General features: G+C 38.1%; 1 protein-coding gene across 9 annotated transcripts in view; it reads left to right on the top strand.

Moving 5' to 3' along the window:
• Nedd4l (NEDD4 like E3 ubiquitin protein ligase) overlaps positions 1–16963 on the top strand; it is a 335786-nt gene that overhangs the window by 280785 nt on the left and 38038 nt on the right. For 5 of the 9 annotated variants that reach the window (XM_013157143.2, XM_063231561.1, XM_013157145.3 and 2 more), the window contains 4 exons: positions 3775–3852; positions 5869–5923; positions 6027–6080; positions 11063–11121. In XM_013157143.2, coding sequence (XP_013012597.1) covers positions 3775–3852; positions 5869–5923; positions 6027–6080; positions 11063–11121 — 246 coding nt within the window. The remainder of the gene's footprint in view (positions 1–3774; positions 3853–5868; positions 5924–6026; positions 6081–11062; positions 11122–16963) is intronic. The other 4 variants (XM_005005527.3, XM_003474136.4, XM_013157141.3 and 1 more) reach the window with 1 other exon arrangement.

Genomic DNA, 16963 nt, shown 5'->3' with positions numbered 1-16963 from the left:
GAGGTTTGTTTGACTCACCTTTTAGTCTGAGATAGTATTACAGGGTTTGTGGGCCAGATCAGAATAAGAGACAGGCAGCTCTTTGGAAAATAGAGTAATGAAGTTTGGTTTTAGTCTTTTTCTTTTTGGTCATTGGCACAGACTATGGCTGCCCTAAGGTGTTCCCCTTCCCCATACCACTGCTGTAGTTTCAAATCCTCAGCCAGAAATTGGAGCTCCAGAAACAGGGTAAATGTTATAAAAGTAGATGGATTAGTGTATGGAGCCACTGTGGCTTGCCAACATAAGCTATGATTTTAGTAATTTGAACTAGCTTAGTAATCAAATCCCCTAACCTTTTCACAGCCTTTCACACCACAACTGCAGGGTAATTGCAACTGGGTAGATTTTATTTTAAATAGCACTAGCTTTATTTGTTGCCAGCATTGTTGTTGAATGAAACCAAGTTTTAATTTTCAGTTGTCTCATTCTACCCAGGTACTTGTTATTGACTAATTCACTCCTTTGAAATTTTAAGCTGTTAAAACATTTTATTGCTGTTGCTGCTGCTGCTACTATTGAAGATCCCTAAGGCAACAACTGGAAATCCCCCAAGTTGCTCCCCTTCTTAAATAAACTCAGATGTGCTGCCACAGCTGTGTTATCTCATGAAACACAGCCTTGCACAGCATTCTAGTCTGGAAGACACACTCTCAATTACATGTATCTTTCAACATAAGTATGGAGAGGGTGTCAAGATCAGTTTTGGCTTAAAATCTGTTTCAAGTTAGTTTGGGATTTTGTTTCTTAAAAAGAATAAGTGAGAAAGCAGCATACAATGGTATGCTTCTTAGATTTGAACATTGAATAGTAAAAGGAAAGAAACTGGTAGGACAGGTTGAGAATAAAGAAAATAATGCTTCCTGCTTCAGCCTGAGTACTGTTGATTCTTACACTAGCCAGAAGTATGAGAATATTCATGCCATTTCCCTCTATGCATCAGTGGAGTAAAATTCCATTCCAAGCATATTATAAGACCCATTTTGTCTATATGTACAAGTGAGACACACAGCATGCCTGTAGTCTATTTGGAAAAAAATGTCTGACCACATTTTTTCAATTTTATGGAAAAAATAAAACAAAATTTCATAACAAAATAGTAAAAGAATAGCAATAGTTAATGCTGCATATTGTTATCTTCTAAGTAGTTTCTCTGATTGTAAGATATGGGCATAAAACATTCTCCAGATGATATTAACACAAACCTGTCTTTTCAGTGAGCAGAGAGAAACTAGTAGTGTAACTATCTTCTATTTTCTTTTAATCTTTCTTTCCTTCCTTCCCCTTCCCCCCACCTTGGTGCTGCTTTTCCTAGTTTCTTCCTATTTCTCAATATCTGTTGTACATTTTGGTCCTTATTTACTCTTTCAGTTTCTTGCACCAGAGAGACAGTACCATGTGTGCACGTGAGAGTCGATTTATTTCACTTATGGGTATGATCTCATGTTGCATCCATTTGCCTAGAAATGTCTTAAGTTTATTCTTCTTTGTGGCTGAGTAGTACTCTCTTGTATACTTTTTTCTTATTGTTAAATCAAGAAAACCTTTTTGGAAACAAAGACATCATTACACTCTGAAAATTTTTTTGACTGGATTAAGGGAAGAAATTAATTACTCATTGCCCTTACTATGCTGTGAAAAGGGAGACACAAATCAAGTATGTTTATGTATTTCATTTATTTATATTCATATCAATCGCAACCTCATTATTATTCCAGCTTGTCACCATCCCCAAAATTGTCCTTGACTGTCTCCTACTCCAGTGATGGTGAACCTTTCAGAGCTTTCATGCATGCCGTAGGTTCACCATTGCTATCCTGCTGCCTCAGCTGTGGGGTGCTGGCCTCCTTACATGTTGCAGGGGTTTGTAGGGAGAACGAGTTCAGTAGCCGCTAGAGAGCCCTTGGAGCATGGTTAATGGTAGCAACTACCATCGTTTTGATTAATGGTGGCAAAATAAAATGATATGACCCCTCAGGGACTCTGGCTCTTGTACCCCATGAACCCCGTGTTTTCATGCAAAGCTGTTTCAGTGCACCTGTAAAACTGAGCTCATTTTGTATTTATTGTCGCACCCCTCTGCCCCCCACCCACCTCTATTCTCTAGCCCTCTTCTTTAATCTTAGCTCTTTCTCCCCTCTCTGAATCACTAGCTTTTTACTTTTAAAAAGTGTGGCTGACTATAATTCTAAAACACAGCTGCACCTTGCATATAGCATCGAGAATCTCTGCCTCCTTTGGTGTAGAGGCTCACCAGGGCTTTCTCTAAACCTGGCATGGTCACTGGCTGCATGGAGCCCCAAAGGACCCTGGTAGCTATGTTCTTCCCTTGTCTCACCTAGAGTTAGAGTTGAGTGGGTAACTTTTGTGGATGTTGATGCTTTAAAATTTTCCACTATCTACAGTTAAACAGTCAAAAATGGTTACCAGATTATCTAAACATTTAGTACATTTCTTTGCTCTCTGTATGTTCTCTCTGCTACAGAACAATGGACTTACTTTGTACCACTCCTCAGACTTTTAAAAATAGATTAGATTCAGGGTTGGCACTGCCTGCGGAGATGAGTTATTTCTTTAATTAAAAGTTTGCTATAGTTAACAGAAAGCAAAGATTAGTTTTGTTTTTGTGATACTTTTATTTTTATCATTTCTCTAAATTTACCCATGAATGCAGCAGTATGCTGCATTTTATATTTCTGTTGACTCAAAGAATTGTTGAAACAAAAACTTTTTAGTTACTAGACAGCAGCAAAGGCTGGAAAATAATTGAGTTAAGCTAGTGGCAAATGTCTTAAGGGTTTGCTTTGCTTTTTAATCTTGGTCAGATAATATGTTTTGGTTGCTGACAATATACTTTTTCTGAATTTTGTTATTTTCTAATCTTTTGTGTTTAAAGACATGGATTGTCTACACTACATCATATTTTAAAGGCACAGTTTCTGGGCTCTGGATTATCACTGTGACCAAATATGTATTATCTCTGATGCTTGTTCTCATCTAAAGAAACAAAGGCAGTGTGTCCCAGCTTCTAATAAGGAGTGTTGCAAAATTACATCTGATGATTTTTTTGTGTATTGAGCATAACCCAAGATGACAGAGTACATGTTTCTGTTTTCTTGGTTTTCTGTGGTATTTTACGAGACGTATCCTTTAATAAAAAGTCTATAAATGTTTATATTAAAACATAAATGAGAAGCCAATATGCAGAACTTGATGAAAATCCCAGTAAAGCTCTGTAGTCGAGTACATAATTTCTTACAGAACATTGAGCTTTCTTGGGAACAACTGCATGACTTGGCAGCAGACCAGATTCAAATCCCTGCATAGTTTAGGAATAAGCAGAAAGACAAAAGGCACTGATGGGGTGCTGTTCCTGTGTATCAGAACCCAGAGGGAGATTTACAAAGCCTTGTCCCCTCCCTTCGGGAGTAGAACCACGGCATCACTGGCACCCTTTGTTCTGGTTTCCATGGTAAATCAGTGTTCGACCCTTTCCCGACACCTCTTCAAAGCCTGGGGGAAATAGTTCACCTTCTTTTTAAATATTTGTGCCCTCTTCCTTCACTAAGCACAGAATAAAGAGTAGAGTCTTGAAAGATGGTTAGCCAGAACACAGAGATGGGATCTTCCACCATGCATAGGCAACTTCGTTGTAGCATCTCAAGGAGGGAAGGAACCCATAACTGCACACAGAGTCCATTATAACAGCTTCTACATTTGGTATTTTTCTTGCAGGAAGATCCACGCCTGAAATTTCCAGTACATATGCGGTCAAAGGCATCTTTAAACCCCAATGATCTTGGCCCTCTTCCTGTGAGTATACTGGAGATGCACAAAAGGGGCTGAAAGTCTTTGTTCATTTTTCTCCCCAGTGTTGATAGAGAGGCACTCTGAGTCTTCTCTTTCCCCAGGCTTCCTGGGTCTCATAGATTGTGTTTGTTAATAGGGTTGAATTTGTGTTGGAATTCTAAGACTACGTTGCAGGGTATATGATACCAGCACTTGAGAAATTAAGTTTCTGAATTGCTAGCCACTTAACCAAAGTAGACCTTGAATTAGGATATGCAAGAGGCATTTACTTGAGGTGACAGTTTAAGCGCACACGTTTATTTTACAAGTTAACAGCCACTGAGTTCCATCCATTTGCTGATTTAGTCATAGCAACAAAAATACTGAAAACAGCGTGGGAGGGGAAAAAAGGCATAAGTGATCACAGGAAGTTTAAGTAATCACAGTAAGTCATTTAACCTGCAAATATTTTGAATTTTTTTCCCTTGTGGATGACTAGGTATAAATCTAATGTTTTACCAGGCTGTTTTCTTTAGGAGAGCGGAGTGCTTTGGTCCAAATAGATTTTGAATGAAATCTCACTGTGCATCCTTGTCAACAGCCTGCTCAGAAAGAAAACTGGAGGGTGGGGATCAGAAGATGGGGGGACAAGTCTAATTTTAAATGGGATGTGTGTGTGTTTGTGAGTGTGTTGTCTTTCAAGCATAAGAACCTTTCTACTGACCAGCATATGATGTATTGCAGCAAAAAAAAGATTGCCTTTTTTATTACTATATGTTTATAATGCACTATATATACATTCATTATGGGAGATTGACACACATAATATTTTCATCCTTTTTACTTCCCCGTTCCCTCAGTATGATGAAAGGTGGGCTACAAAAGTTAAGATTCTTTGATTGCTTATTATGATGCATGTCACCCTCACTGTCCAAATCTGTTGGTTCCCGAATTCAGAAGCCTGGAGAATGAACCAAGTTTAGAAAGTAAAAGAAAGTGTGTTTGAATCCACTGGATTCTTGAGTTTCAGTTGGCACATTAGGACAGTTCAGATAATGGAGGCACATCAGCCTTATCCTAAAGTATTATTAGTTCCTATAGAAACAGAAGCGACCCTTAAGTAATATTAAAATAAAGACCTGGGCCCTTTTTAGAGAGGGAACAGCAGCTTTTGTATGGCTGCTAGCAGCAAGCAGTTACCAGTTTTGTGGTTTGAAGCTGACAGTCGTGGTTTTGGTACCTTCCTGTGTGCAGGCAGCACCGTTCCTCCTAATGCAGGCTGCCATGCTTACCTTTCGGCCCACAAGACCCAACTCCTGACAAGCCCAATATCCAGTCAGTTAAGTGTTGACCTTCAGGGAGGTGAAACTGGGGCCCGTACACCATGAACAGGATCGCAGCCCCAGATTCAGCGCTATCCCAGCTGTGGGCCCCACCACCCCTCCAGCAGGACTCTTAACACTTCCCCTTATAATGCCTATCATGAAATTACTTTCGCTTTGAGTGGGTTTCATCAGAGAGAGAGAGAGAGAGAGAGAGAACAAGGTCGGCCAGGGTGAATCTGGGGACCCTAGACCACAAGTCCACTGGATGTAACAGTTCTGAGTTTGAGTAGTGAGAATTAAAGGCAGAGAATGGTCTGTATTGTGGTGTTTTGCCACTTAACATAAATAAAGCCACTGTGTCTAATATGGTTGTATTAACCGTCCTCCTCCCTCACTGTAGAACTCAGTATTTATTTAACCAAGTAAGTTTTTCAGCCTCAGCTTTCATGTATGCTGAAGTTCTACTTGGAGCTTTTGAGGTAACGCTCATTTCTTGTTGGTCACACAGGGAATGCATCTGGGATGGTGGAATGTGTGTGCGTGGTTAGAGCTTGTCAGAAGTTAACCAGTAATGTTTGTATTTATTGTGAATGTAAAGGTGCACTTTAGGAGACAGGAGTAAGGAAAGTTCCTCTGATATTTTAAATGATCACCTTTGATAGTGGACCACTAACTAACGTTTGCATTCTCTGCACTTCCCTTCGCTGGACACCAGCCTGGCTGGGAAGAAAGAATTCACCTGGATGGCCGCACGTTTTACATTGACCACAGTAAGTAGGCATCGCTCTGGACACCGAGGGTTACAGGCTAGTGGGAGCGGGAGCGGGATTCAAATATGATAGTGAAAGCTTTGTTGTTTCACTCTTTGTCCAGGCAGCCAGGTGTTATGTGGAGAGAATGATACCCGAGAGTCAGTGCCCTCGTACGGTACTGTGCCTTTACCCTGAGTTTGCTTTCCAGTAGCCATCAAGCTTTTGCCCAATTTGATCTTTATTAACTTTTTTTATTTAACATTTATATAATTTTTTAAAAATTTTTTTTTGGTTGGCAATCCCTTGATACTTGCGCTCTTATTAAATACACTCTGGAAATAGAAAATAAGATTAGAGGCAACAATTTAGTCAAAACAAATCTGTGTGTGAACAGTGCATTTAGCTGTATGTAAGTTTTCAGAACACTGCCTTCAAAGGTCTTATGGCGAGATGCTCAGTCTGACCTTATTTTCTATTCATAGCATGTTCTCTTGCACCCAACACACTAATAATATATAGTAGTTTTCTTGAAATTGTAGTAATTTGCTGAAGACAATTGCTCCATCCTCTATGAATAAATGCGTGATTTCTTATTTCAACTAAAAGTTACACTAATAAATGTTTGCTTTTAGCTGGTGAGTTTTTCCTTTTTCATTTTCTTTTTTTTTTTCTTTCGAGGTGACATGTTCTTCATGGGATCATGTTTTTACAGCCCTTTAACAGTTCTGAAAAGGTGTATTAAAACTCAAGTAGATACAAAGTTTAAATTATATGTACAGTTTAGTAATATTTTGGTCTTTGTTTTCATTTGGTTCACGAACAGGAGGTCTGCTCCAGGCTTTACCACATTTTCATAAATAAACAAAAGCATCCTGATGAGCACTCACTGAAAAATCTGGCCACAAGGAATCCTCATACATGCAGAGCTTGTGTTGGGTACCAAGTGCACTGCCAGGGGACTTTGTTCTTACAAACTGTGACATGCAGGCTGTGTATTATCCTTGAAAGCTCTAAAATGTTCGCCATCGCTGGTTGAAGGGGTTAGTATAAATTGAATTAAGCAATAGGCCCCAGCAATTTAGAATTAAACCAAAAATAGAAGTCTGTTGTATGAGAGAGAGGACTGCCTTTGGGTTTAAATCAGATATTTCAAGACATATAGGCTTCATTTTCATCTTTAATCAGAAAATCATTCTCATTTGCATAATTTCCAGAATTTTATAGTAGGCATAATGTTCCTGGGACAAAAGTTTTAAAATGTATATGTACAAACTACTTTCCGCTCAATGTGTTATTTATTCACAATTCTAGTGTTTAGAGCTGAAATCAAGCAGATGTCATAACCATTTTCCCACTTTAACAAAAGGTTTTTTTTTCATTTTTCAAAGAAAAATATAAATAATACTGGTCATTTCATTAAAACAAAGTCTTAAGCAGTACCATTGCCTTGTCCTGTGACTCACAAGCATTTCACTCACTGTTACTTGTTGTGGCTGGTGACTTAAAACTTAAGTCAACTTGGGAAGAACTTTGCTCTAATCCGCCCCAGGAACAATGGTTCACTGCTGTACACTGGAAACCAAAATGCTGTAGTGGACCTCAAGTTTTTAGTAGATGCTTGGCAAATGGTAACTTGATGTCCAATTCATGGAGTGCCAGTGGTTAAGGTGTCAGAGGTGCTGTCATTGAGCACAGTGGAGAGCCCCTATCTGGAGAAGCAGCAGCTCCCCACCAATCTGCTCACTGGGACAGGGACAGGGCGGCTGCTCCTGACTTCTGATGTGTCTGCTAGTTGTTCCAGAGCTCCTCTAGACATGCTTCACTCCCTATAGGAAGCTCCTCTTCACTCCTGGGAAACAAGTACCAGTGAGTGGGGAAAGACCATGTTGGGAGCCTAATGGCTCTGCACTGTACCCATATATTTATCATCATGGATCTACAGATTAAAATCTAGTTTTCCTATTTACAACCATACTGAAAGTTTCTCTTCAGCAGAGGAAAAATTAGATAACCAAATATCATTTAAGAAAAAGATCTATTTGAAGGAACACCTTTACCTTTTAGTGTTGCATTTCTGTCCAAATTCTAATTTGCCAAGGTTTACTCAATGGAAAATGATAAAGGGGAGGTGCATGTCAACAAAGCAGTTGAATGCATTTACCCTTCCTCCAAAATCTAGTCTGTGAGAAACACAAAATCCCTTTATTTTACAGAGGCTCCTCATTGGGGCAACAAGTAGTCTCCAAAATAACCTTAATTACCTGATAAATAATATTTAGGGATTCTCTTTCAGAATTTTGCTGTAATAGTACTTGCAGGACAGAGGTCATCAGCAAGGTCATCCTACATATAGCATGTACCATGCACACAGTTATTTTGTAAGTTGTTTAGAGTCATCCTGTCTTCCAAGAAAGCTAAGACACGTGATTGAATTATAAACATGAACGTACTTGGCCTTTAAGTAATTATTTAATTGTTGATAAGTTAAAGTTTCAAGATTAACGATATTCAACCTTAAAGACAGTATTTCAGGAATAGTGTATGTATAATTCTAGTTTTCAGTTCGTTCTTGATCCATTTGGTTGGCATTCATTGACTAGCGCCTATCGCTCAGGCCTGGCATAAAAACTTAGGGGTAGAACTGGAAAGGAGTGTCTAGCCCTCATGAGAAGGATGTCATTCTTCTTAAGACAGCGTGTACCCAGCAGCTGAGTAACTGACCACAGGTATCTTAAACACAAATGTTAAGAAAGAAGGAATTTCAGTGGTTCTTAGTTTGGTCTTCCCTGCCAAGAGTCTTGCCAAATCTATTAATAGTAGCTAAATTGAATTTCTCATCCTTCTACTTTTGTGCCCTTTTATTTGATATGTAATGTCTCAAAGGCACAAAGCAAGTTTAGGCTCAAAAGTTCTTAAAATTGTGTTACTGGCCACCATTCATTCATACACTGACAACACTTAGTTTGAAAATCAGTCTTTACTGTAACACAAGTCGTTCTGAAAGGTTTGGCTTTAAAGGAACTTTTTCACCATCCATTTCACTCAGTCATTAAAAAAATAATATATTGAGCTCCTGTTACATGCCAGAAGCAATGTCAAATGGTATCATGGGGGTTATAGAGATAACACACAGCTCCTGTCCTCAAGGGCTTCCATCCAGAGGGAGTGCTGGGAGAGGCCCATCAGCTGTTATCAGCATCGGGAACCAGTTGTTTGGATGCTGAGTTTGAGGGAGGCTGAAGAGGGTGGTCCAGAATGGGTTCCCTTTCAGATCAATTTCAAACCCAAGAAGCACTGAGCCTGGCAGCCCAACAGAGAGTGACCAAATGAGAGGGAAGATGTATACAAATTTACAACTCTGTACAGACTAGGCTGTGTTCAGAGAAAGGCCACCATGTCCCACTTAACTAGTGCAGGCAGGCTAATGTGGCAACCAGACCCAAGTCACAGGGTGTCTGGCAGGTGTGGGGCCTCTGATTCACTCTGTGAGCACTGTCTACAGGGCCTCTCCAGAGGAGAGTGACCCTAGTCAGATGTGTGCTATATGAACAACTTCTTGGTAGAGCTGTCAAGAAAGTCTTGAATAGGCTTGGACGAGACCAGAGCCAAGGAAACCTGGAGAATGATCAAGAAATAGGAGTTCCCAGACAAGAAGCCTAAGAGAGAGAAAGAAACAGAAACAGACCAGGGCGTTGTGGTGAGGCCGCGGCCTGGTTCCTAATTTGAATGTGAATGTATTGCAATACTGTTAAGCTGAAAGAGAGGGTTGCATGAGCAGTTTGTGGTGATAGCCTTCCTGGTTTGCATAGTTGAGCTCAGAACCCTGTGGGATGTCTAGAATACAGTTTGTAGTTCGGGTCTTTTGGGAGAATCTGATTTGGAAGATTTGGAAGTCCTAATGTATTAGGAATAGGAAATTTATTTTCTGCTTCAATGATAAAATCTAGTCAGTACAGTTACAGTCCAAGTTGGTAGTTTAAATCAGTTTTTACTGAGCTATATTTTGTGTTGTTTATTTGGAGATCTTTTCTTTTCCATCACAGTAGCAACTTTTACTTTCCAAAGTCTTCTGTTTTCAAGGCAAAGGACCCAGTATGCCTTTTGATTCCACTAGGGTTCTCAAAAACAGTTGAGACTTCATGTAAATGTTCTGCCACCATGAAAACAAAGAATTCTAGATTGATCATATACCCAAGGAGCATTTTTTTCACTTACTTCTGATTTAGTTAAAATAATACGAGACTTTCAGAAACTCCTGGCAGTTATTAAAGCTGAATCCATTAGCTTTGTCAACCCAGGTACAGGGTAAGAATATGCAGGGTTACTCTCTCCTTTTTTCACCAACTCCAAAGACAGGTCTTCCTGTCTGCCCTGTTTTTCATAGGAACCTGTTAGCCCTGGCTCTCCAACACACACTGAGAGATCTCTGAAGTCTTCTTTACTTAGGCATAATTATAAGTCGTTAGTGACCCAGCTGTTGTGTGTTATCAGCTGGACAGGTCAAAGTGTAAGTACCATCAAGCAATCAAGCTCTCTTGGACTCATTTGGAAGAAGGAAATTCCCCTCTGCCAGCCTAGCAAAGAAACCTTCCTCTGGACTTTTTATTGACTGTGTCTAATTCTTGTGTGTTGAACTACCGTAGTAGTTTTGATTTTTGTGTGCGTGTGAGTGACGCATGTAATGGATTATTCATTTGTTCAGTGCAGGATTCCTAATTGAAAGCAGTTTTTCAACACCATACGCAAATAAAAACTACTTGAAATGACAGAAAATCCTGTGTGTTTGTTAACCTTCTGAGACACTAAAACTTTTCATGCCTTTTTTTAATTAAATGAAAATCAAGATCAAATTATAAATCCTTGGAAGGATAGGGGTTTATAATTAAAATGACAGCAGATTGCTTGCCAAAAACAGTGCAAATAGATGTTTCACTTTAGTTGTACATTTTTTATTATTTTCAACTAAACAGTATGTGAGAAATTTACCATGTAGAGTATAGTTACTTTTTAACCCTAAAATACTAAATTTTATCCCAAGGGGACAGAATAGGGAACTGGACAACTTTTGAAGAATTCAAAAATAGTTCTTTCTGAAATATCCTTTATATAGAATAGATGTGAAGTAATGTGCTGATTATTTCTTTTTTAATATTTCAGATAGCAAAATAACCCAGTGGGAAGACCCAAGACTGCAGAACCCAGCTATCACTGGTCCGGTCAGTATTCTCAGTTTGTGACACTTTGACATAAATTTTGGTTGCATCTAAACATGTGTTTCTTCCGTTTTACTAATTACTATTAAGCCGAGGACCTGGGACAATGAGTAGATTAAATTCTTCCCTTATTCTTACCATTTCTAGCTGTATGTGCCTTTTCATAAAGAAAAGGGAAAGAAAGTGATTTGTAAAGGTAGCACATTTAGATAATGTTTCTTCTTCTCCTTTGTAAATAGGTAACCTAAAAACATAAGATTTCCTCCCTTACATGAAGCCTATATTTGTAGAGTACTGTCATTGCTTTAGGCCAGGGCTAGTAAATATATGTTAATATATTTAAATGTCTTCCAGTTTAAAAACATGTAGGCCTTTCTGATGAGGTTGCTTCCTTCAAGCACTTGCAGAGTTAGGAATTTTCAACTCTGCTGTCACTGACTTTTCTTATTCATGCCAGGTGGGAAAAGAGTCCATTCTGACCTAGGTACAGTGACCTCTTAAGATTCTGTAGCACGCTATGGTCACAGAAAGAGGGAGAATCCACTGTGGAACTCTGTGGATGGTTCTACAGGATGGGAGGGACTATATGCACCATATTCTAATAGCTTTTGCCAGTAGTTAAGGGCATACACAGAAATAATTTGGAATTATAGGAAAGGTCTCATTCAGCACAAGATGGTAGATTTGGAGCCTTTCTAAAAGACTGAGGGCTGAAAGTGTAGTATAATGTAGAATATGTGCCTAGCATACATGAAGTTCTAGGTTTCATCCCCAGAACTGCCCTCCCCCAAAACTCCTTTAAAAGACTGACAAAAGAAAAGGATCTAAAGTTTATTCTTGCAAGCAATAAGCTAAGGGCCCAATAGTTACATTGAAAATATTATTTTGTCATTTTGATCGGCTCCCAAATTATATTTTAAAATCTAAAGATTGGTTTATATGAAAATTTAGAAGATATTATAATACCAATGTACATCTATAACTGACATCCCTTCAGCCATTTTTTTGGGTACATTTGTTTGATTTGTTCAGCTGCTTTGGGACTGTTTCCTATTCAAAGTGCTCCCCAAAAATGATGTACTTTTTCTTGTATGTAGCTTGAAGAAGTCTTACTACAGTGGCACTTTTTTTGACAAGTCACAGTGGGTTGTTAGAATAGTGTTTTCCATTCTCTGTCATTAGAAACAGTGCATTTTTCAGTGACAGAAAATGGTTCCTGTGATAATTTTAAAATTTTCAACTATTTCATTTATAATCACCTGCCTTTACTCAAACACTGCTAGTCCTTATTTAGTGTTGAAAATTACATAAGTTCAGGTAGACTCACTTTCAAGAAAGGTCTCTTTCTTTCTGTTGTCTGAGACTCTTGTTTACTCATTATTATTAGTGATACTGCTTTTAGTAAGAATATGTATAGTTAGGTGATTATCAAATTAATGGCTTTTGGTATACTGTTCTAAATATTTGGCAGTTTTTATATGATTTTTTCTTCTTGACTTTACAAATTATTTAGAGTCTGCTTTTTAGTGCCCAAGAGGAATGAGGGAATCTCACCTATCCATTTATTATTTCTAATTTCCTTGCATTGCAGTCAGAGAATATTGCCTAGGAATATTACCAGATATTTGAAGCTTCCTTGGAAGCCTGGTCATTTTTTGAAAATGGTCTTTTTGTGTTTTTAAAATGTATATATTGTGTGTTTGGTTGGAGATATCCATTAGTCAAACCCATTGTGTTTAAATTATCCATACCCTTATTACTGTTTTTCCTGACTACATAGTCTAATCAAAGAGTTACATTAAAATTTCCATAGTTGCTGCTCAATCCATTTTTTCTGATATTTATGTAATTACATTCACTCTTTCTCTTGCGCCCAGTGTGTATTTTCTGTCTCTTTACAGTAGCTTGTCTTTTCTGCTTCGATTGATAGAGTACTTTGTATGTGATTTTGAGTTGTACTTTGTATTCTTTCAGTGCTCACATTAAAATTCTTAACCAGCATGCCTGATTTAAGATTAAAGTTAATCACTCTTTCTTCCTGGTTATCATCAGGACCTCAGAAAACATTAATACCATTCTTTCCTATTTCTATTTTCCATGTCATTGTTGGGCAGACTTTTAAACCACCTTGTCTTTAAACTTTCCAAATAGTGTTTTATCTTTTTTCTCCAGTAATCAATATTTACTTCATTTTACCTATACATAAACAAATTTCTTTGCCCACCATAGTTTTTGCATTCATTTTGTTCCTGGGTTTTCTTCTTAATGGAATGCATAATACAAGTTGTGGTTCTCCATGCACCAGCGTCATCTTGGAACTTGTCCACCAAAATGCAAGTTTTGAGGTCCCAGCCCAGATCTGAACCCACAGCTCTGAGGAGAGCACCCCGACCTGTGTTACACCAAGCCTTCTCAAGGATTCTGCGGCACACCAAGGCTGAGAATGGTCTCTCTAAGTCTAATCACACTGCCTCCCTAAAGGTTAAATTCAGCAGATTATAGAATTCTGAGTTATTTCCTTCAGTACTTTGGAGATAGTCTTACATGTCTTCCAGCTCCCTAACTGAAAGATGAGACACTTGCTATCATAATTGTTATTTCTAGTGGCTGAATCTTTTTCTGGTGGTTTTGAACTTTTATCTGTGTCTTTAATGTTCTATAGGTTCAGTGTCATGTATGTATATGTGGCTTTCTCTTGGTTTATCCTGCTTTGTACTCAGTTCCTTGGTGTGGAGATCATATCTTTCCTCTGTTGTGGAAAATTCTTAGCCATTATTTCTTCACATAGTGCGCTTTTCCCACTCTCTGATATCTAACTTTTACCTCTAGCATTTGGTTCATTTTCTTCTTACCTCTTCACTGACCTTCTCGTTCTCTTCTCTTCCTCCTCCTCCTGCTCTTCTTCCTCTTCCTGTCTCTCACACACGTGTGTGCATGCATTGCTGTACAGTGCGCTCTTAGTTCTTTTAGTTAATTCTTTAAGGTTTTTTTTATAATCTATTCATTTTGTCTTATTTCCCTGATTATGTTTAAATTTCTATTTAAGTCTCATAAATTTTGCTTTGTGTTTTTAGACATGCTATCATTCCTTTATCATTCTCTCATCTCTTACCACTTAAAAACACTTGGCCTCTTTCAGACTATTCTGTTACCTGTGGTCCTAAGGTTTTAAATCTTCTCCTTTTATGTCTGTAAAGTCTTCTTAATGGTGGTTTACTATTGGTTCAGTTTAACACGTGAGACTGTGTGTGTGTGTGTGTGTGTGTGTGTGTGTGTTCATCTTCATTGACTTACAGGGGGGATTTTATAAGTCTTGATTTATAAAATAGATTTATAAAATAAGGAGGGAGATCCTTTCCGTGACAGCTGAGGACAGTGTTACTGTAAGTTAGTATGCTTTCTCTTAAGACAGATGCCACCCTTAGTAGCACCCTTGAGTGTTGTCTGTGGCGTGCTGTTAGAATGAAAATCAACTCATGCTTATATAACACTTTGTACTTTTCCAAGAACTTCTTAGTCAGCTTATTTAAAATTCCCAGGAATCCTCTCAGAAAGGTAGAGATATTATTATCCCTAGGTTATCAAAGGCTCTGAAAGCAAGTGTCAGACCAGGCCTGGAAGCCAGGTGTAGTGGCATCAGTGACCTCTCCACACTGGACAGGAGCACTTCTCTCCCAGGAGCACCAGCATTACCTGAATGATAAGCATAAAAGCATTTAGAACTGACCTACACAATAAGGCAGGCTGCACCCTGGACAAGAGAGAACATATTTAGTACACAACTAAAGAGCTTTTAATTTACAAATGTGTTCATTTGTCAAATAGGTTTATTTGACAAGTTAACTTCTATGGGAGAAAATGAAATGCCGAGTTTTCAAAAGAGAACAATTAACCCTGGTGTCTGATACAAGAAATGTTAAGTGTAATACTCCAGAAGATTCACTGGATGAATGTCTTTGTCCTGGTACACTGCTGAAATCTTTTCAGGAGGAAAAAGTAAAAACTTACCTTTCTTACTCCATCGTGAGAACTACATGAAGAGAGGAAAGATAGTAACTGCTAAAGGAAAGTAATGATTATTCAGCTTCCATGCGTCATTAAAAGCACATGTCCAGTGCATCTAGTCGGCACCTATCAGGTTACAAGGCAGGCAAGAGAGTGGATATCACAAGTGAGCGGCAACATTTTGCAATCTATTCCTTGAGAAATCTGTTGCCTAAAACTGTTGAACCTGCATGTGCAATGATGATAATCCTAGCAGGTAATGGTCTCCTTAGAATCCAGCCTTCTAAAGCTGACATAAGAGAGTAGAAGGAAATTGGTTTCAGATAATTCCCGTGTATTACAGCTCATCCTAGCTGAGGGCATCAGCTGAAATGCTTTTCCTCTTGGGACTTGGCACTCACTCTTCTGGTTGTTTCCTTCTGTCTCTGTGGTTTCTGTTGAGGTCCCTGCTCGAGCTGCTCTCCTCGCCCCCCTCACATAAAACCTGCCCAGAACCTGCACTGTGTATGGATCCCTTTTTTTGCCCTCACTCATAACACTTACCTCTATTTATTCTCTTATTTCTTTTTTTTTTTAATTTTATTTAAGGAGAAAAGAAAAAAAAAGCAGAGAAAGGGTACAAGTTATACAGATTTGCAGAAAAAAAATGAACAGTAGGAAATTACTAGTTAATGGATTACATATTGTCATCTTAGAAATAATTGTTCAAGTCACAAAATTAAAACTTGTAAAGTGGACATTCCATCAATGATACTGCAAACAGTTCTGTACAATGATCCAATAAAACTCTGTGATATCATATTCTATCTTATACACTTAAATATACATGCAGTTATATAGTTTAGAGCACTTTCTTTTCCTCTCTTTTGTACAATGACTATTACACATTTTGGGTTTCATTGCTCTCACGGTTCTTATTACTTTTTTGGAAGAGAGTAAAACCAAATGTGACATAACAGAATCGGTCAAGTCAAAAGGGTGGACATAATAGATAATGTGAAAACATAATACAAGGTGATCAACAATGGTTACCATAATGCCTCCCACTATCTCTAATAGAATTGCCTATACCATTAGTTATAATACAATTGAACAAAACAGTAAAGAACAAAACCGACAAAACCAAACCATTGGAGACATTGTAGGTCTTCAAAAGTAGATAAAAGTCAACGAGAATGGGCGTTATAATGAATCTCATTATCTTCACAGCTGATGCCTAAATTTTCGAACCTGATACTATCCAGCAAAACAGAATAGGGGAACATCAGTTAAAAACCAGATGGTGAGAGTAATACAGGGCTTTAAATCGAGGTAATGGAACGTCAAAGTGGGTTACTATAATATATCCTGTTTTTTTTCCTTTAATTAAAAGGATAAAAATTTTTTAAAAAGTATTAAAAAAGTAAATAATGGAGTGGAGATTGAGATAAAAGAGGGCATAACAACGAAACAGCACAGATCAAAACATAACCATTTAAGCAGAATAGTGTTTCACCACCAGATAATCCTGACCTAAAAGTAGTTACCATATTGTCTCTTTCCTTGAAATCCTTGAGTACAACTTCGTATACTGTAGCATTAAGTATATCAAAACAATGCAAAACCATTTAAGAGAATGACAGCATTACAGAGTATTTAGAATCGACTAACAGAAAATGAATAATGGTTTCTGTATAATCTCCTTGTCTTTAAAAGGTTTTTGCTTATACTATCGTACATAATAAGATCCAGTAAGATACAACCTATTTAGACCATTGGAGACAGAAGGACAAAAGCTAGATGAGACTTCAAAACAAGATGATACTAAATCAGTATTACCTATTAAGATGTCATTTTCTCC

Source organism: Cavia porcellus, unplaced genomic scaffold (genome assembly GCF_034190915.1).
Source record: "Cavia porcellus strain 051 isolate PalLab524CR breed Dunkin Hartley unplaced genomic scaffold, mCavPor4.1 scaffold_20, whole genome shotgun sequence".
Lineage (NCBI taxonomy): Eukaryota > Metazoa > Chordata > Mammalia > Rodentia > Caviidae > Cavia > Cavia porcellus.
This window is presented reverse-complemented; position numbering and strand designations above follow the sequence as displayed.